The 21,636-nt window shown below is 39.4% G+C and overlaps 2 protein-coding genes across 5 annotated transcripts in view; one reads left to right on the forward strand and one right to left on the reverse strand.

The window, feature by feature from the left end:
- Positions 1–15,423, reverse strand: part of zic6 (zic family member 6) — a 36,777-nt gene extending 21,354 nt beyond the window's left edge. The window contains exons 1-2 of one of the 4 annotated variants that reach the window (XR_014915239.1): positions 15,072–15,423; positions 1,423–1,533 (exon numbers count right to left, since the gene is read on the reverse strand). Coding sequence is in view for 1 of the 4 variants with exons in the window: in XM_085432699.1 (XP_085288825.1) it covers positions 5,521–6,146; positions 7,767–8,724 (1,584 nt within the window). In the remaining 3 variants the exon portion in view is untranslated. Of the gene's footprint in view, positions 1–1,422; positions 6,147–7,766; positions 9,048–13,188; positions 13,377–15,071 lie in introns of those variants that run through there. The other 3 variants (XR_014915238.1, XR_014915240.1, XM_085432699.1) reach the window with 3 other exon arrangements.
- A 760-nt stretch (positions 15,424–16,183) lies between these two features.
- Positions 16,184–21,370, forward strand: zic3 (zic family member 3 heterotaxy 1 (odd-paired homolog, Drosophila)). The gene is made up of 3 exons (XM_085432691.1): positions 16,184–17,445; positions 18,206–18,369; positions 18,950–21,370. The coding sequence occupies exons 1-3, from the start codon at positions 16,455–16,457 to the stop codon at positions 19,130–19,132; spliced, it is 1,338 nt and encodes a 445-aa protein (XP_085288817.1). The 5' UTR covers positions 16,184–16,454; the 3' UTR covers positions 19,133–21,370.
- Positions 21,371–21,636: the final 266 nt, after the last annotated feature.

Genomic DNA, 21,636 nt, shown 5'->3' on the forward strand with positions numbered 1-21,636 from the left:
GCTGCCCTTGCCAGCAAGTGGAGGACATTAAGGCTCAGACTGGTTGATCTGTGATGACAAGGGTCTGGAGGAGGGATTAGAAGCAAGGGGACCAAAGTTATGGTCATTCCCTTAAAAGGATGGCAGTGCATCTCATAGGCCTGGAGCTTGCAGGAGTTGAAAGATCTTCAAAGGTCGGCTCACCCAACACAACCTACTCTAACTCCCCCAAAATAAAAAAATATATTAAAAAAAAATAAAAACCTTGAAAGCATGAATTTTGAGAGATGTGGACTTCTAAAATATTATTTATTTTCCTTTTGCATTGCAACAGGCCACAACAAGTGCTGCAGGCCACATCTGAAAAAAAAAAAACTTTTGCTTTTAGGTTGTTGTTTATTCTCCATGTGAAATGATCATTGTCAGTCATATGATTACCTCCTGAGCTTCCCAGCTTACCCAGAGACCATGAAATCTCAAAAACTGGCTCATCAAAAACTGTCAAAATCTCAGTTATGTAAGGCATAGATAATAAATGAAAAAGGAAAAAGGGGCATCTTTTAAGAACCAACCACAGGGGTAAATTGCAATGCATCAAAAGACAAATATGCAGCAAATATAAGGATAGACGGGACCTTTCTCTCTATGCTGCTATATATTGGCTATTAAGTGATGCTCTATTTAGTGACACTAATTATTCGTAAATTCTCTAACAACAGTCAGAAAGCTGAGTATTTCAGGGACTTGGGATTAAGCTGACAGTACAGCAGCCATAGGGAAGAGTGACACGAGCCTAGTTTAATAAGACCTGGTACAAGCTGGACTACACAGGGGGTTGGCACCACTGAAATCAGAAAACTACAGTGCAGATGAAGATGAGAGAGAAAACTAAAGGATCAGTTTGGTTAAATCATAAGAGCATAGCACTGGGATTCGGCATTGCTATTCACCATTTCATGGCTCGTAACCACACAAAACATGTGCATGTAAGTGCGATGATTGCAATATCGACCATAAGAGCACAGTTTCTGAGTGTTTTATGAGCTTATTAATTGTCAACCTGCACATGCTTAGACATGAAACAGATTGCCTTACAAATGTTCTCAGATAGAAACAAGTGACCCATAAATTTCACTCTTCTATTCGGTCTTTTTTAATAGTTGTACAGTATATTGTCCAGTAATTTACTTCAGAGTTAAAATTTGTTCATTTTTTTTAACTGTCCTTATTATACAGTGTTGACATCACCCCTCTGTGGCAACCATTCTTTAGCTGGAAAGGGCAAGCAAAAGAAAATAAAGCAGCAGTCAGTGCAGCTGCATTCATTTTTCCATGTGGTGTTGCAATTTTCCATGGAGTGGCAGTGTAAAGAAAAAGCAGATATGTGAGTCAAGTTCCATGCATGTCAGGGGGGGGGGGATCTAGCAGAGGATACCTACTTACCATCAGACCACTCTGGCAGAGATTAGGGTGCCATCGCGAAGAAGTCATGGAAGGTGAAGATGGGCAGGAGCTGCAGGGATAGACATAGATGAGGCAGAGGAACAAGAGGATCTGGGAAAAAAATTTAAAATGGGAAGGGTCACAGAGGGGTGGATGAAAAGAAACCAAGATGGGAAGCAAAAGAACCACTGGCTTGACCTAGGAAGGAGGGGGGGAGGAGCCAGAGATCCAATTAAAAACACATTTGGTCAGTCAGAATGAACATTGACACAGATTCTCCTGCCTCTTCAGACCAAGCTCAGTCCCTAAGCCGCACCCAGAAAAGTACGCCAGCTACACAGTGTAAGTTGTGCTAGATGCCATATGTGGTTATGATAATGCATAAAACCAAAGACCACGTTACACAGTTGGCGCTCAACCTAAGTATGGCACAACAGCAGCCCAGGGGGTAAGATAGTAATTTACCAGATCCCAGGGTGAAATTGATTTATTTACATTAAAATGATGTATACCTTGTCCAAAATGGCGCCTATGCTTGTTGCTAGGCAGAGAGTACAAAAGTAAAGATGGCGGCAGACAAGTGGCAAACTGAGAAGTGGAGGTCTAATCAGTTGTGATTACTTGGGGGAAGGGTGTGGCAAGGTTCAGACCATAGCATGGTCAGAATATATGAAGAAAGGGTTACGTGCTGGAGGCTGAGAATATCAGTGTTTAGCTTGTTACCTTTTGACTCCTAACACTACAGAAGAACTATTTTGCTTATACAAACACAGAGGCTTCTTTGAGCTCAAAATTATTTTTGATCACCTCTATTATGCTTTCTGTGGAGAGATGTATTATTTTTAGAAACAGAGCAGAAAAGGGCAGAATGCGACAGTTTGGGGTTCAGTAGAAGAAGAATGAGTTACAGAATATCTCAAGATTTTTTTAAAGATAACTGTAGTACATAAAGCATTTGATGAAAGGTATTGATATTGTTGCATTTCAGGACAAAGTGGCCTCATAATTTCAGTCATCTCATCATTAAAGCATACTGATCAAAGCACACTAGGTTGGCTTAAATTTCCTCAAAAAGGAAACACTTCACAATATAAATATTTTACAATATCAGCCACTTGAAATCTTCATGTTAGGCCATATCACAGTACTTACCACACAGAACTTCAACCCTATGAATGTTATTGTTATCAACCTAAACAGTACTGATGCAGCGGCACCAATTCGCTAAAGTCAACAATGAAATCATTAACACAGGTTAAAACTGTTTTTTCTCTTATTGAAATAGAAATAAAACATGTTGACGCTTCTCACAAAGTCTCACACTGAAAAGTTAAAAACAAAAATTAGCTGCGGTCAGATTCAAGAGGGATTTGTAAAGTGCATCATCAAAAATATCTGACTCTCCCAAAAGATCTATTCCCATGAGCATCATGAGCAACGAACACTAGAACCAGAATGCATAAACAAGTGCATCACAGATTGCAAGTATCACCATCTCGATAACAATTACATTGTGGAAATACATGAAGAATGTGTGTTTTAGTCAAAAAAGATGAGAAGATTAAAGAAGATGTTTTTTGGATTTTTTTCCACAGTTTTATAAGCGTAGAAGTAAACTTATGTCGCTTGAAATTGTTTTACAAATAACGTAAAAATAAAAGCAAATGTAACTAAAATTGCAAACTCTTATGTAACATCACAGAATGTGTATAAAGTAACATGTGTAAGGGGTGCATAATCAGATGTAGTTTCAGCCTATTTTTCCCATATATTCTATGATCAGAGCAAACTCACCTATAAGTAAAATTATTTCACTGCAATAAAGAACAATATATATATATCAAAGCCTGTCAGATCAACATAATAAAATATTCCAAGGAAACATAAAATTGGTGCACATGAGACCTGATTACACAAACTGGTATATGAGGTTAGATGGCACTAGTCATTGACATGTTTAATGGTAGAATATGCTGACATCCATACAGGTGCAATGAATAACATTTTCTAATAGTAGTAGAGTGGAATTTCTTTTTCTTTTACTTTATTTGTGATTATTGCCACCTTCACAATGACCAAGCACTATACTTTCCTGAGCAGGACAAGGACATACAGTATTTGCTATACCATACATACTTGTGTACATTGTCTTTAGCTACAGAACATACCTGAACCTGATCACTTAATTTCCAGTTACTTTTTCTTTTGGTATTGTTAGAGAGGGGGTGTTGCTTCTTGGACAGGAAACAGGAAGTGTTATCTCAGAATAGACTGGATAGGAACAATAGTTCACTAAAAATGAGCTATTGTCTGCACCAGGATTAGTAGCAAAACGGACTAAAAGCTCTGTACAGACAAATACAGGCTTCAAACTGAAATCCCAATACCACGTTTTTTATTTTAAAGAGAGTTTTAATTGAAGGGAACAAAAAACAAATAAATGTGATCATATGTTTCTCCCAAAATGTGCTATAGGAGAAGTAAAACACTTAACTATTAATAATATGTGCATCCATAAAGAGCAATCAAGTGAATCATTTTGAGCTTTTTTTCCCCACAAAAACCAAACAAACAAAAAAACTTTCTAACTTATACCAATACCCAAATCAAACAGAACGGCACATATGTCTAGCAAAACAGTTTAGAATGTAAAAAGTGTCAAAATTCTTAGAATGTAAATATCTTTAAAGTATGTTTAACTTATAATCTGGGTCTTTTCTTTTTTATCTTTACAGCTTGTTCACCTTCAAAATAAAACGCTCCATGGTGTATATGTGCGTCTAAATAAGACACAGAAATAATATAAGGAGATAAAATTTATAAACTGATTTAAACATGAAGAAAAATCAGATTTGATATCACTAAATGAAAACACGCGCGAAACCCCGCAACAAAAACACATCTCCAGCCTCTCCAAAAAAAAAAAACAACAACAAAAAAAAAAATCATTGCGCAGTTAAGAAAATTAAATTCGTTGAGTAGACTGCAATTTCCTTTTTGTATTAAGAAGAGTTTATCTTACCACGTTACAGTTACCTTTGATTTTACCTCAATCAAATCACTTCCACATCTAGTCTAGAATATAGACTCTGCATGTATGTACATATAGATTATGCAGACTCATCGGTAGGTCTGGCTTGCACAAGAATGCAAACTTGCAAATATGGCGAATAGCACTGGATGTGTTTTAAGGGGAAGAACAAGGTTTGGCATCATGCATTGATTGGGTTTAACCACACACTCCTGATCAAAGAGAATATAGACACTTTAATAAAATATAGGATAATTAATTATACAGTGAGCTTATGTACTTTTGAACTGTATGCTAATTAAACGTTTGAATAGTAACACGACCACTGGTTTATACTCACACTCTTACTCTGCACAGAAATGTGAAATATACATATAATACACAGTGTGTAATAAAAATAATAAAAAAAAATGGGGCAAAAAGTGAAACATAATCAAGGGCAGGAAAAAAACTAGTGAGCCTTGCGGTATTTTAATTACAGCTCATGCTCCAGGCCCGTCACGCAGGGTTGTTAAACCTCAACATTTAACTTGAGGGGGGCGAAAAAAAATTAGATATTTATTTTATCTTGCGACGTACATAAGTCATGAATAATATTTCTATTCATCCAGACATACATTAGACTAGTTTACATTCAAGAAAGACCCCTACAGTCAGGGCTACATTCAGCAAGACACTTCCTTTTACTTAAAAGATTCAAAGTTCAGAATAGACTAATCAACACGCAGATTTCCATTAAATCCTTAGTCATTTTTTCCCCACTTAAAGATAGATATCTTCAATACTTATGCAACACAACGAAAACTAGAAATACACATAACGGTTCCTATAATCCACTTTTGGGAGATGTATGGGCTTTAAACCAAACCCAACCGAACAGACCTCACGACAACAAATAAAGCTTGCCACATTTCCATTGAATACTCAATAGGATAACTGAGGACGTCACGCAAAATATGTAATACAACATTTACGAAAGTACAGAGAACAACAGCTGTAGGTTTGAGCTACCACATGAAAAAATAGGCCCAACATATTAAGCCGCCTGTGTGTGTCCCAACAACACCTCAGAGAGACGGGATGTTATTGCATTGCTTTGGTGGGAAAGAGTCCACGCCGCTGTGGCATGTGTACCATCCATTAACAATACTTTTCTGAAAGGAAGAAGCAGGGGAGAAAGTCCTTGAGCTCTGGGCAAAAGCGTGACCTGTCTGGCTGCAGGGGTACTGGGAGGACTGAGGCCTGTAGCTGCCTCTCTGTAACAACAAAGGGTCCAAGAGGGGCTGTGACCTGTGTGTTGAGTAGTCCAAACTGCTGTCAAATGTGTGATGGAAACGTGACCTCGGGGTCGGCTCGTCTCGACTCTCTGGGGACAAGGGGACATCTTGAGATGAGGTGGGTGGATGAGTGGGGCTGATCTGGGTTCCATCCGAGACTCGGCTTGACCTGCCCTCCGCAATGTGACCCCCACCACCAGGACGCGCGTCGCCGTCTTTGGCGACTTGGGTCTTGTTGCAGTGGAGTTTCATATGTTTTCGCAGGGAGCTTGGGTGGGTGTAACACTTGTCGCAGCCCCTGACCTTGCACATGTAGGGTTTATCACTGGAGTGCACATGTGAATGCTTCTTTCTGTCGCTGCTGTTCGCAAACCTCCGGTTGCAGCCCTCGAACTCACATTTAAAAGGTTTTTCACCTAAACGTGCAAAGAGAAAAGTGACGGCGAGTTACGAAAAGGTTTGCAGGTCTCCGCATGTTCTGCCTGACCATGTAAACTAATGTTTATGTGGGCTGGGTCAGTGGGTGGGCCATGTCATATGAAATGAATCTAAAAGTTTGGGGTTTTTTTTAAAGTGCACAGCCATGTTTCGCCCAACAGTGTGAAATTACTTTTAATCACTCGCTCAGCAAAACACAGAGTCGCCCATAGGCATCGGTTAGAATTCTTTAAGAATGTGACACTTAAAAGGTAAATTGCTAACAATTTACAAATAATAGTTGCTGAAACTTTGGTGCGGTGCTAATTGCAACAAATGAGGCAGTGTATCTGCAGACTAAATCAAAAAGGCTCCAGGGCCTAGTTAAACATGCATTAGATTAACCTGCGACCGCAGTTGATTTGTTTAAATTCAGTTACCATGCTTAGAGTGAATTATGGCCATCAGGATACTAATTGTTCTTCTAGCACAAAGCTGCCTATAGCTGCTAGCCCTCGTCCTCCTGCCGGACTGAAGGGAAAAAAAGAAAAGAAAAGAGTCTGAATCGTAATCCTTGCGTGTGCATATTTATCTAAATTTAAAAACAGAATTAAAAAGAAAAAGCTAATATCTCAATATATATTTTTACATAAATTGATAAGCTGAACAGAGTGTGCAGTTGTGTAATAGCTTAAATGCCATTAAGCCTCTCTGTTCTGCCTCTGTCTCTTTGCTTTCATTAGTAAAATAATTTACAGCACAAGAAAAAGGGCTGCTTAATAAACGCCTTTCGGTCCTAAAGAGGCTATTCAGTACAATTTGGCTGTATTTCATTGTAATTAAATCTTGTTCCGCAAATTTTGAAATATTTTATATACAACACAAGCAGAAATATTATATATATATAATTCTGTGCTTATGTTAGTTGTGCAGAAAAAAGGGCAAAAGTTAGTCTGTAGAGTGATGTGAGTTTTCTTTTTATAAAAGGTTCACACTGCCTCAAGTAAGATGTCTATTAGAGTCAACAGGGCATAAGGAAATCATTCAAATATAACTCATTTTGTTTACAATGAATGAGGTCATCTCTGTACTTACCAACTACTGCTACATCACAGTGTGATGTGCTCTGTTAGTGTTCCTGAGTACAGGAGATGAGTCCCTGGGAGGCAGAGGCAGCGTAACGGCTACGTCACGACTCTCCGGTGTCCCGGGATTTATTTAATAATTTCACTGAATGAAGTGGGAGAGGCACCCAAACCACTAGGCCTGCTGCCTATACTACACATAGTTTGCAACTGTCTTACTACTTCTCTGTCAGGCAGTAACGGAGAAGGCGACAAGTGTCACAAAAAGCTTTGCGTAACATTTCAATAACACTTTACATTGTGCTGTGCAGATATAATAATAATAATAATAATAATAATAATAATAATAATAATAACAATAATAATAATAATAATAACAATAATAATAATAAATGTTTTTAAGAAAAAAAACTGAATATTGAAAACATGAAAAATATGTTCACATTGGTAAAAAATGAAAACTACTAAAACGTTATTAATATTATTATTATTATCATTATCACTATTTGTGTTGTTGTCTTATCATTAACTGACCTGTGTGAGTCCTCTTGTGGATCTTTAGATTTTCTGATCTTGCAAAAACTTTCTCACAGCCGTGAAATGGGCAGGGAAATGGCTTTTCCCCTGTGTGGACTCTGACGTGGTTCACCAGCTTGTATTTGGCTTTGAAAGGCTTCCTGTCTCTCACACAATTCTCCCAGTGACACACATATTCAGAGTGCTCAGGTCCTCCGACATGCTCCACTGTCACATGGGTGACAAGTTCATACATGGTCCCGAAGGCTCTGGAGCAAGGCAGCTTTCCAGCCCCCTCTTGGCCGTCACTCCACTTGCACACCAGCTCATGCTTTACTGTTTGTTTTGAGCACCTGAGGAAAGCGTCTCCTCCTCCACGCTGAATTGCCATGTTCAGGGGTTTGTACAGACCCAGGAACTGAGTGACAAGTTGCTGGCTGTTTCCCTTGGGGCTGATAGTTTGGCCGTACGGGTGAGTCCGGGTGAGGAGGTCGCCAGGCAGACCCAGCATCATCTGGCTGCCGAGATCTCGAGATGCGTCGGAGGACGCATGGGCCTGCTCCTGATAACTTGTGAAAAAAGTATGGTTTCTGTTGTCTCTGTAGCCATGAAAGTCACGATAGCGTCCAATCCCTCCATGTTGGTTAGGTCTTGATGCCAGTTGATCAGTGACGGGTGGCATGCCGGCTCCAGAAAGATTGGCTCCAATGATAATGCCCCTAGGGCTGTGCTCTAACCGGTGACTGGGGTATCCAGAGTCTGAAAAATTGGGAACCGAATGGTCAACATATGCACTGGACCTCGTCTCTGGGTAGTCTCGCAAATTGTGCGAGGGGCAGAGTTTTAAGGAACTGCCAGTGGGGTGTCCCATGTGCTCTCCTGCCAAAGGTGGCAGCACCACGCTGGGTTCAGTATTGCTCTCCCCGGGGTTGACGCAAGAGAGAGGGCAGCCACTAAACCTCGAAAGGCTTGTCATGTTTTGTTGTGAGTTTGGCTATGAGTTTGCAAAATCAACCAATTCAGCACTCAGGATACACCTAGAAATTCTGTTTCCATTTTCCTTGTTGTATATCATCTGCATGTGAAATTCTTGGCCGTGAACTTCGCAGAAGTAGGAACCAGACTCAATTTCGTTAAAGTTGGTGTGAGTCCCATGCCGTTCACTTTGCCCTCTTGATTTGTGGCAATAACCGTGGTAGTAAAAATGCTTCGAAACAGGCCATGGTGCAATATAAAAGCACAGCAGGCCAACCTGCTTTTAAAAAGGGAGCTTTGGGATTGGTTGGAATGCGCTGTGATTGACAGGCGCTGGGTTTGTTTTAAAAGGGACACGCAGGCGTTCACTGCACGACTCCGTTTTCAAATATCGCAGAGAAAATGCTTTGAAATGTGCCGCGATACTCCCAAATATTGCAGCCTCTTTAACTTCAGGCGACGTCTTATAATTCCCCTTCTCTAAATCTCTGCGTAGGAAAAACGCACAGGTTAATGCATAATACTAATCTTCTAGTAGAAATCGAGTGATTAAAAACCGATGTGAGCAAAAACACAACACAATCAGTTCCCAGCCTTCATGCCTTTTATTTCAGCAAATGTCCTGCTCCTGCCTGGCAAGTATAATAGAGAGACTGGTCCTTGCGTGTCCAGGCCAATTATTGTCAAGACTTTCATTTTGAGTAGAGCACCTCGTTTGAAAATAGTCAGAGTTACAGAATATTATTCCTCACAAATGCAGCAGTTGTTTGATTCAAACAAACAAACAAACAAACAAACAAAAACATAATTGCTTCGGCACTCATTAACCTATATGAGCACCACGTTTAGATCCACATTTTTTCTAATAGTAATAGAAGGCTACTGTTCTCTCTCCGTGGTAAGATCATTGTGGTACATTTTTATTTTAGAGTACATTTCCGTACGGACGCAGTAATCTATTGGGCTCGTGTAGTATGGAAAATACAACTTTGATAAAGCAACAAGTAGTCCTACGAGGCACGATAATCATCTTGTTGGAAATAAAAGTTGTTTCAAACATACATTTCTAGTAGTGTCACTGGGGAGTACAGCAGAACAAGATGTACTATTTTATCCATGTGCTTATTGTAAATCACGCCTGTATATAACGCTGTTCTTATTAAGCCTAAATAAATTAATAATTTTCAAAAGTTCATCACGCACCGTCGTGCAGGCTGGCACAAATGTGAAAATGGTTACGTAAAATGCAGATTATGAAACGTGACGAACAGCAGTGGATAGTCTCCACTGTTCCTAGGAAACTCAGATAAACTTTCTTACTTTGGGGTGCTGTGAGGACAGCGAGCTTCAAGCTCCCCAAGCTGCTGAACTGCAACACATATTTCTGCACGTTTTCGAGCTTTGACGTGGCTCTGGTTCGATAAACACGCAGCTTTTTGGGGGGGGGGTTTTCCACCCTAACCACTTTAGCCTGATTCTTTTATCTGTTACTTTTATTTCAATCTACACAACTCGGCGTAAGATCCGAACTGCAGCTTGCAGGTTTAAGGTGAAAACCCCTCTTATTTCCAAAGACTTGAGCTGGTGGTATAATCAACGTGCAAAAAGAAAAAAAAAACTTTCTGACGTCACCTGCAGTGGGTCCTATGCAGAGACAAAGCAAGGGGCCCACTTGACATTAAATGCTGGAAAATAGTAGACATTCCCAGAACTGGCCTAATTCCGTGAGGATTGTAATGGACGCTCATGTTTATCAACCTTTAACCTGATGCATTTCCGAAAAAAATCGAGGTTTAATGGCCAATAAACTGAAAGTTTCCAATCATATATTCAGATGGCATAAAAGCCTGAGAGACCTCAAATAACCCCTGTTCCTCATTTACAGGAAACAAAGGAAAACTGTTTAGAGTAGCTGCACTTTAAGGACTTAAATTCATATGCTGATTTTGAGGCTGTTCAGGTATACCCTTTCAGCAAGTTAAGTTTGAGACAAAGGCTTACACATATCTAACAATTAATAGGCCTTTTTAATATTTGCCCCATTTTTGTGCTATAGCAAGGAAATGTGAGCTCTTCAGTTAGTTAGTGTACCTGCTTTAAATATTACATAAATGTAACAATTTTTTAATTTCATGAGATAAATATTGTAAGAGGTTACCTTCAAACAATAAATCATAAAATTGGAAGCAATGGCAACAACAGTAAACAGTGTTTATTTGGTTAGGGGTTTGCAATGTTGCTTTACGCACATGCAATGTTATTATGACAAACAACTAATTTGAAAATTGCACGTCAATGTACAAAACTTCAGGTCAAATATCTACTTTGTAAGAAATGTAAGCATTTTGACATCTGAAATCTCCTCCAGCCCTGCAGCCTTATAAGTCTGGTTTATGCTGGCTGTTTGACAAGGCAGATGAAATTCTGGTGACTGCTGCATGTGAAATATCACTTGCAACAATCAAAACATTCATGTCAGGGCATAGTTTTTACAGCCACAAGGTCCATGTCGCTCCAAGACGCTCTTAGTCAATATGAATCAAATATATTATAAAGGCGCAATGCAGAGAAAAAATGGAAGACAAGTCAAATGCCAGTTTAAATTCAAGGCTTACTGAATACGAAGCAATGTTATAGACTGGACTGAAAATTCAGCAAGTTCAGTTAATTTAACCTTGGATGGTGATGAGAAGAAGTCTATTTTTTTTTTATTAAATAAGACCCTTTTTGGGGAAAACTATTTGCACACAAAAGGGAAAAACAAGCACCACCACACACACACACACACACATAAACACACACATATTAAAATGAAATGTAGCCTGTTGTAGGCTATATTATAATAATATGGCTGCTTTTCTATAATAATCTAGTCACTATCCGTATACAAATCACTAGCGTTACACATGGTGAATGCTGTAATGTATCACAAGATATAAATAATAATAATAATAATAATAAAAAACTTCAAATGGAAACCAAAAACAAAATGATTTCAAGTATCCATATTCATTTGTGATTGTGTGAGCTGTGTTTGTGTTTTCTTGTAGTAATAAGAACGTGTGTATGTGGGTTTGTGTGGCTGTTTAAACAACTGCATGCATTAGTGTGGAGTGCGCTGAAATATAATTGATGAGGGATGGCAGTGCACAGTCTTGCCATGACTTTATGAAATTTAGATGAATTAACAGGTTTGGGATGAGTCCATTTGGAGACAGATGCTCGAGCAAATCACAGCAAGAAGTCATTTAGCCCTCTCCATCAGCCATATAAAGGCAAACTCCATGTGCTGTAGTCAGTCAAGGCCCAACTGACCATATAATCTATGAAACACATACAACGATCTGCACAGTTATTATTGTATTACATACAGTTATGAGCCTGTAATGAAATAAATGACGAAAATATGGAACTGCGGAAACATTTCGCCACTGAAAAACATGAGAATTGAAAAAAACTAAACACATGCATAGCACAAAAACATGCCTAGTATCAACGTAATACAGGCACTGTGAAATTCTATATTACAAGACAGTTAAATTACCGTTTGTATTGTAAAGCAATATGATGAGAAAATCCTTCTCATTATCAGCTGCTACATGTGCAGGAAAAACTAAAACAGCATTTGTTGCAGCTCCATGTGTTTTGAAAACACAAAGCATAATGTAAATTTTTGCTTTGTGAAAGCACTATGCATTCTGAAAATAAGTGGATGCACATGTTATGAAGACAAATAGCAGAGCTGGAACAAATAAAAGAACCTCTATTATTCTCAGACTCTATTAAATTTACTGGATGTTCGAGTGAATGCGAACCTGAGCCACTGTAGTGTTTTAAGCTCCATCGAATATAAGAGAAGTGGGAAAAGTGATAGAGAATGCACCCTTATTCAACACACAAAGCACCACAATTCATTTTCTTAATAAATCAAGCAACAGACATGACACATTTAAACCACAGCAAAATGTGGAAGTTCAATCTTCACATTGTCTATTTATCCAAAACAGTGAATCACAGAATCATCCATGTAATTGTGCCTCTGGGATACATTGATCACTTTACTTTACATTTTAAAATGTAAATACTGAAAACAGGATCACATACAGTGGCATTCGGTTGCAGCTTTTCCATTTTAGGAGAGATTAAGGTTATACTTCTGTCTGGTCACTACTGAGTTAATTTCAAGTCCACAAACTTGTCTATAGCACTAGCGGCCTAAGCCGGCCAAACATAGTGTGGGCCACAGGCCAGACATCATGGACTAAAAAAAAATCACTCAACTTTGCTACACGCACATACACAGAGAGAGAAAAAAGACTGGGCTGTGATATGTCTACTGGTTTATATAAGAATAGAATTACCATGCATCTAGGTCATTTACGAAATTACACAATGGAAAAATCCTTTATAATTACTGACTCTAACACATCTAGTTAGAATAAACATATAAATGTGAGATGTTTACCATTTAGGGTGATGATTATGTTCTGCTCTTTTCCAGCAGCAGTGGGCCTACTGTCACAGAGGTATGCACACTAAAATATTCTGATATTTTTTAGGTAACGCGCATGCTCAGTTGGAAGAAGATTATGTTATAACCAATAGGCTATTCCAACGCCCAGTGAGGTAATCCCAGGAAAGATAACTAAATAAGCAAATTATAAATACCGCAGTCCTGCAGAAGAGCCTTCAATAAATTGGCACGTTTCATTACGGATACTTAAAAAGCTAGCTACAGAATGAATAAAAACACACACACCCAAATACAAAGTAATGATATATATGCATATTCCTGCAAGAATTTAATGCAATTGGCCATTAAAAAGAACATATAAAAATATTAAATTAAATATACAAATCAGTATGATTGTAAAATGGATTTGCAGCTTTACCTACATTAAATTAAATAGATACGTCCAAACGTGAGAGGAAAACGCCACTCAGCGCAGAGCTCGATGTTAAATATTTTGGGGTAAAAAAAAAAGCTGGTGTGCATGAGACAAACAATACGCAAAACCGCAGTCACGTTAGTTTTGGAAAGTTTATTTCCCCACTATTTGAAAGTTCCCACATTTTCTATTGTTCAATAATAAATAATAATAATAATAATAATGTTAACGTTCCCGGGAAATGCTCCCCTTCCTGGCAAGAAGTCGTGGATAAAATACAGAACAAAACAGAAATTTTAAAATAAAAAAATAAATAAAAATGCTACCTAATACTCTTGTAATCCTGACTCTCTTTATGTTTGTTTTGATGAGAGCATGAATAATTAGTAAATGAGTGTTTGATGTCCCCAGTTGTCAAATTCCACATTCGTGCAGTGAATTGAATAAAAAATATTCAACAAATGCCAGGATACAAGAAGAGATCAGCGGTAGTTTTAAATTTAACTCTCAAGCAACAGTTGCTTTACATTAGGCCTGGCTGATGACAGCTCCCCCCCCCCCTCTTTTTCTCAGCAAGAGCTCGGTGCCTACGCTGCTGCTCTGTGGCTCACAAACATTTGTGACTCATCTTAACCATGTCACTTAATTATTTCATAGCGGTAATATGGCTTGCGAATACACGGCACATAACCTTAAGTGGTGTATGGAGCATTCACGTTTCAACGAGCCAATAAAATATGGAGGGAGTTTAGGAAAACTTAACAGGCTGCTTGTCGCTTGCGAAAGTTCACAAAGGTCGCAATAAATCCCGATGAGTTTTTTTTTCTCTGTGTGTATGTGTTCGTCTTACACTGTGTGTGTGTGTGTGTGTGTGTGTGTGTGTGTGTGTGTGTGTGTGTGTGTGTGTACGCGCTTACTGTGTTCCAGTATGAGAAGACGAGTGTGTGAGAATGAAGGGGGGAGTAAACTGTGAGAGGCTATGGCTATCCCTTCGTCGTGAGAGAGAGAGAGAAAGGGAGAGAGATGAAGAAAAGTAGAGAGAGGGAGGGAGAGAGGCTGAGCGAGAGAGAGGGAGAGGGAAAGGGAGAGAGAGCGGCTTATGGAGGAAAACGATGAAGTGAATCTCATTTTCCCCTTTCCCCCCTTCAAAATAAGTTATTGAGTTATGTTGTCGAGTCGTTATGTAAAAAAAGCGTAAATGTTATATTAGTATGCGAGCTGGTTAGAAAAAGAAAAAGAAAAAACAGAGGTTTGCGGGTTCTTGCAACAACTGAATCAACATATGAGTAACAGGCCTAAACACTAAGCAGCCGAGGTTCACTTCAACAAAACTAAATCCCGTGTAACCTCCACGGGCTAAATAAAGTGTAGAGTTTAGCACTTCCACAGCATGCAGTTCACACAGGCCTCTTCTTCTCTCTCTAGCACAGAAAGACGACGGATAAGTAGGAAAACTCACCTTTTCAATCTATAACTCTTTCTCGACGAAATGTTCTGGGAGTGAATGCGGTAGGATGAGGGCGAGAACAGAATGAAGGACTGATTTGATTTTTTTCTCTCTTTTTTCTCTCGCTTTTTTTTTTTTTTAGCCCAGATCCCCTAAAATAAAGAATGTGAGCTCCTTCCTGGGACAGATTGAGGGGGAAAGGATGTGAAAGGCTTGGAGTTAAAAAGCGCCGCTTGAAGCACTCAGCGCGTCTCTGAACTTGATCAGATTTTATGTGTCCTGCAGCGAGTCAGCGGCAGCCCTGTGAAACTTGCTCAATGGCACGAATTTTTTGGCTGAGCGAAAAAAATCTCAGGATATTACAATTACTGCCATCTTTCTTTCTGTCTTTTATTCCTCCGTCTTACACCCTATAGAGCTTTTGCAAAAAAAAAAAAAAAAAAAAAAATACCCCCTCCCCTTTCAAGCGGCTTCAAGAAAGCCACATTTTGGAACTGCGCCAAGTACATTCAAGTTTTCAGTTAATAAGAGCCAAACTGGTCACATGAAAGAGAAAAAATAAAGGATAATGATAGATAGATAGATAGATAGATAGATAGATAGATAGATAGATAGATAGATAGATAGATAGATAGATAGATAGATAGATAGATAGATAGATAGATAGATAGATACTATATAAAACCTACAACACATTTTAGTTTTTCTAAGTTCAATACTACAAATTTCAGTTCAAAAGTGCCATAAGTGGTTGCTCGAAAAGTTAACTTTCTAGTATATCCTCTACAGATTGTAGATTATATATTTCTCTGAATCTTTAAAATTGTTTGGGAGTTTCATCAGGAGTACGACTCGTGTACGGCTGCATTTGACATGCGCTCCACATAACACATGCAGGATCTGCGCTAGAGCGTTGTTATACCTGCAAAATAATGCCTGCAACAACCAATCAAATGAAAGCAATTGAGACGAACTGCCATCTTCAATAACAAACTGTGCCAATCACCAGAAATCAAGCCAATTACCACCCTTCGTCGCAGTCACGTGTTACAGGGGTAGCAGAACGCCGATTGGCCGTCGTAGCACTGCCTCCCGAGTTCATTTATGTTCTGGGAGTGAGTGATTGACTTTATCAGTCCAAGGACATCATCCGCTTGGTAAGGGGGGGAAGTTTGATCCTCTTTCTCACGGATTGCAGTCAACGGGAGTTTTTTCTCCCAACTCTTTGCATAGGATTTTTCCCCATTTTGGCTTGGTTTGTTTTTGTTGTTTTTGGATTTTTCCGCGCAACGTGGTACATCTCGACGCAGTGTGCAGCTTGCGCGCTCCGCTAAACTGGATTTTAATTTTATTTTCAGTTTTTTTCTTCCCAGCTCCTGAGTTTGCTTCAAGCTCATGACTATGCTTCTTGATAGCGGTCCGCAGTTTGCATCGTTAGGAGTGGGGGGCTTCGGGACGCCGCGGCACCACGAAATCGGGAACAGAGACCCTAGTCTGGGACTGAATCCCTTCAGTGATTCCTCCCACTCCGCTGCTTTTAAAATCAGCCCCGTGGCTCACGATATCGCTTCCAGCCAGACATCAGCTTTCACACCGCAAGCCAGTGGATATGCAGCTGCACTGGGACACTCTCACGGCGGGCAGGTGGGCTCGTACGGCGGGGGAGCTTTCAATTCAACACGAGACTTTCTCTTCCGGAACCGGAGCGTTGGAGAGTCCACAGCTCCGAGCACCCAGCATGGGATCTTTGCAGCTTCGGCGGGGAGCCTCCACGGGCCGCCCGGGATCACCGATAACCCAGGACATTTGTTGTTTCCAGGACTTCATGACCAGGGAGTGAGCCACACTTCATCCAGTGGACATGTTGTTAACAGCCAAATGCATCTTGGCTTGCGCGGGGACATTTTCGGCAGACCTGATCCGTATCGTCCTGTAGCGAGCCCTCGGACAGACCACTACGGGGCTCAGCTCCACAACTACAACCACCCCATCAACATGAATATGGGGATGAATGTGCCGACACACCACGGTCCGGGAGCCTTCTTTAGATACATGAGGCAACCGATCAAGCAAGAATTATCATGCAAATGGATAGACGAGAACCAGATGAACAGACCCAAAAAGACTTGCGACAGGACTTTCAGCACCATGCACGAGATGGTCACTCATGTGTCCATGGAGCACGTCGGCGGCCCCGAGCAGAGCAACCACGTCTGCTACTGGGAGGACTGCCCGAGAGAAGGGAAATCTTTTAAGGCCAAGTACAAACTCGTCAATCACATCCGTGTGCACACGGGCGAGAAACCGTTCCCATGCCCGTTCCCCGGATGCGGGAAAATATTCGCCAGATCGGAAAACCTGAAAATACACAAAAGAACACATACAGGTAGGCACCAACAGCATCTTAGCATCATGTAAAAAATATAGAAAGAGAGCCTATTTTTAAATAGACCCCATGCTTCAGTGTTCCAGATATAAACGTGCATGTTGTTGTGTTATTGTTTACGAGGTCCTTTTCAGAAATTGGACCAACTTTTCTAATGGCGATAAGCTCCCAGTTTCCTTTTTTCGAAATTATATGAAAATATACAGATTGGATAATGTTTCCACAGTAGAGTATAAACCACATTGCTCTGCAACTTTGCTGTAGTGTTCAGCCTCGTTAATTCTTGCAGCTTTTGTCCTGAGAAGTTTTGTGCCAGTCCAAAAGAAACTTCATTTACTTTACGCCAAACTTTCGGTGCATTTGCTGTATTGGTGCTTAGGGCAGACACGGGGCTCGTGTGCTTTTTGAACACATTACAAGTAAGCAGTTTCTGGCTGCGTTCATAATTGTCGCTCTAGTTCAGTCAGTGCACGGTACAGAATGCCCTGTTGATTCAGTATTTACTATACAAGAGCACACGCACTGAGGAGGCCAGTAGTAGCATGAAGGAGCAGGCCTCTTGAATAAATAAAGCCTGACAGAGCAGTGTGTAGTAGTGGAGCAGTATCCATGTCGCCCCGAGAATGTAGGTTACTCTGTTATATAATAGGCTGCAGACAATTTACATCTTGTGTCTTCGGATTTACAGTCGGTGTTACAATGGGGGTTTGTTTGTGCGGGCCATTGAGGGGTAATTCACGATGTTTATTTAATCCTCCAGGTGAGAAGCCGTTTAAGTGTGAATTTGATGGCTGTGACAGACGCTTCGCCAACAGCAGCGACAGGAAAAAGCACATGCATGTGCACACATCAGACAAGCCATACATCTGCAAAGTGTGCGACAAGTCATACACACACCCTAGCTCTCTCAGGAAACACATGAAGGTAATTAACGTCTTCATTACTCCTTAAACACATTAACACACTCACACACACGCCACTCCACCTCCTTTACCACAGACAGAGACCATCACAACTTTAGGCTTTTTTTTTTAAGATGTTATAGGCTAGCCCAGTCACACTGCAAAAAAAGGTACAAAAATGGTGTGCAATCACAATTAGTGTGTTAGCGGCTCTTGATTTTAAATAGCTAAAAGATTAAACGATTAATAGTTTAAAAAAAAACTCCCCCTTTGTTGTTGTTCTCTGATGATGGATTTTGATTTGTATTTTTCTTTAAAATAGCCGTCTTCTATAAATATCCGCTAGCAATAAGCAATTTTTTAAAATATATTTTAACCATCTAGTACTTTGAGAAAACCTATTTTTATATAAACTTTAACAGTGTGTTGATGCGGATATTTCTATGCAGTCCAGAAGCTCGCCTGTTTACCATTACAGTTGCCCCATAAAACTCAGAGCTAATCCGCATTTAAGTTCAGCCTCCTTCCATAAAGACACTTAAAGGTCACCGTTTACAATGACTGCCTCAGTAACTCAGTGCTCGTGTCCCCATGTTTTGCAGGTTCATGAGTCTCAAGGATCTGAATCGTCTCCAGCAGCAAGCTCCGGATACGAGTCGTCCACACCGCCAGTCCTGGTCTCAGCCAGCACTGAGGACCCGACAAAAACGCCGCCGTCAGCCGTACAAAACACGTCTGGTCACAGCGAAGGACTGGCACCCAACTTTAATGAATGGTACGTTTGAAGTCAGAAGAACAAATTCCCTCTCAATGTGGACCAAGAGGATGAGCAGGAAAAAAAACATTAAAAAAAACTATTCATTTTCACTCCACACACATACACACACACATACACGCACACATCATCATCAGATACACACGCAAACACACGCGAATGGGATTGGAACAAGAACAACAGCAGGAGATGAGAGCAAAAGCCAGCACCAAGCAGGCCACGTCCGTTCTCAGGATCACGAAATTTGACTTTTATTCCGCAGTTTTGAGGAAATCAAATAAATCACGAATAAATAAACGCTATACTTTCTCAATATAAATAAATGTTTTTTTATCCTTTAGTTAAAGTTTTCAGAAAAAAATGTTTTATTTTTCATTTTATGTATTTTCTCAAATTTTTATTTAAAAAAAAAGAATAAAAAAAGGAAAATTATTTCACGCTGTTTTATATAACGGTGACGCTCTATTGTCGCCTCTTCAATTGATTGTTGAAACTTCAGTCTTAAGAAACGTGCCAAAGTCTTTGTCATGAACTTGAACACAGAAAAAAAAATCATAACTAAATATTATCTCGTGAATGTATTTCCTTGTTTGATGGGGTCGAATCTGTTGTCAACGTCCGTTTTCAGGTGGAGAAATGTGGTATTAGGTTACGATTGTTACCGTTGAATATAACGTTGCCTTTTGTTAATACCGTTGTAAATACATATCCATGATGCCATATTTATCAATTTGTAATTTAATTATGGGTATAAGTTCTGAAACTTAAATGATATTTATGGAAATGTTTTCTAACAAGAACTGTACAGTTTTGGTCATAACCAGCTTAACATGGAACAAATGATAAACTAAAGCTCCAACATCGCGATTGTATCCTTCTGTTTTTTGTTGTTGTTTTATTTTTTCCTTTTTAACCAATAGGCCTACATGTGTCTTATTTGGATTAATTAAATCATTTATATGAATATTATGGATTTGTCTATATATAATGCAGATATTTCCGTCACTTTTATTTTGTTTATGAGACCATTGACATGTAAAATCATTGACTTTGTGGAGCTGAGTTCAGTTGAGCTGAGAAGCTATAAAACGGTTCTGTTGTTATCTTTATTTTTGGTTAAATTTAAACTTTTTGTGTATTTTACTTTTATAGAATCAGAACTAGATGTCAATCTTAGCATAAACTCAGTATTGGGGGAAGAAGAAAAAAAAGAGAGAAAAGAATGAACCCATCAGCCTATTGCACTCCTATACTACAGGTCTTAGAGTGTGCGAAGTCATGATTTCCAAATCAAGGTGACAGCATTTTGAGTATTTCAAATTGAGGTCAAGACCCGAACTATATGCGCCAGTATGGCAACCTTTCTAGTTCCAGCAGTGTCTTTGTGCAAGTATGTTTAAATGTGTGCATCGGCAACAATGGAACTGTCACAACACAGTATCTTCAAAAATAAAAAAGTTTTTTTTGTCTGTCAGCTTGCATTGTTTTAAATGTAATTCTGTGAAACTAAGCGTGTTATTTGTTGTGGTGTTGCATATAGAGCAGTTTGATTACACATTTGCTTGTTTTGTGTGAATAACTTGTCAAGATGACATTTTTGTGTTTAACAAAATTTAGTGGAAGGAATTCTAGATCTATGTGGGTTGGGGAGAACACGTTCAGTGGCAAAAAGAGTTACAGCATTGCATTGTAACCTATTCTCAAGAATTAAATATTATGCATACACAAAGTATATTGTACTCATATGAGAACAATTTCAGACCACCAGCACTACTTTTAAAATAAAATGTAAAAACGGTACCTCTTGACAGTGATATATGAAATAAGTTTATTTAAATAATTTAAGGAATATATGTTTTATATGCTATTTTCTATACCTTAATTTAAAAGAAGTACTTTTTCTTATTCCCACCACCTTTCTGCCCCATGTCCAGAGGTCAGAGAATAATATCTGATGTATAAACACAGCTAGAATGTGATGTTGTAACACTTTCTGGGAGAAATGGGTCACAATCCAAGTTATTCCTGAAGAGCAAAAATGTTTTACTGATGAACTGTGTCACTGTGCCACATCGAGGCAAACCATGTTACAACAGCAGGCCTATGCGTTAGCCTATAGCTACCAGAGTCAAACGTTCCTTGTACTTTTTAGGCTACTGTATGTTGGTTGATTTATTTTATCAACTATTTATGAAGAAATGTGAACGGAAATTTTGACTGAAATTAAACAAAACATTATGAAAAGCGACTGTCAGACTGCGCCGTTGATTATTATCAGCATGTTGTTCTGCACCCTGCATGTTAACGCATATAACCGACACTGCTTGCCATGCTATTTAGTAGGAGTCACTTGAACTTGACACTGATTAAGGCGCCATCTTAGTATCTTGGCCTTGTGTGTGTGTGTGTGTGTGTGTGTGTGTGTGTGTGTGTGTGTGTGTGTGTGTGTGTGTGTGTGTTCAATGGAAATCCTAGGGGGAGGAAGTTGAAGGACCACTTCTTGGCAGTGTGTAG

This window comes from Copadichromis virginalis, linkage group LG2 (genome assembly GCF_057382275.1).
Source record: "Copadichromis virginalis isolate Kocher_CV1m ecotype Utaka linkage group LG2, C_Virginalis_male_GT1.1, whole genome shotgun sequence".
NCBI lineage: Eukaryota > Metazoa > Chordata > Actinopteri > Cichliformes > Cichlidae > Copadichromis > Copadichromis virginalis.

Excerpts from the sequence above, each read along its gene's own strand:
- zic3 (XM_085432691.1), top strand. The coding sequence starts at position 16,455 with ATGACTATGCTTCTTGATAGCGGTCCGCAGTTTGCATCGTTAGGAGTG. Across the intron at positions 17,446-18,205 it reads ACACAAAAGAACACATACAG|GTGAGAAGCCGTTTAAGTGT; the intron begins GTAGGCACCAAC and ends TTAATCCTCCAG. Across the intron at positions 18,370-18,949 it reads CTCTCAGGAAACACATGAAG|GTTCATGAGTCTCAAGGATC; the intron begins GTAATTAACGTC and ends CATGTTTTGCAG.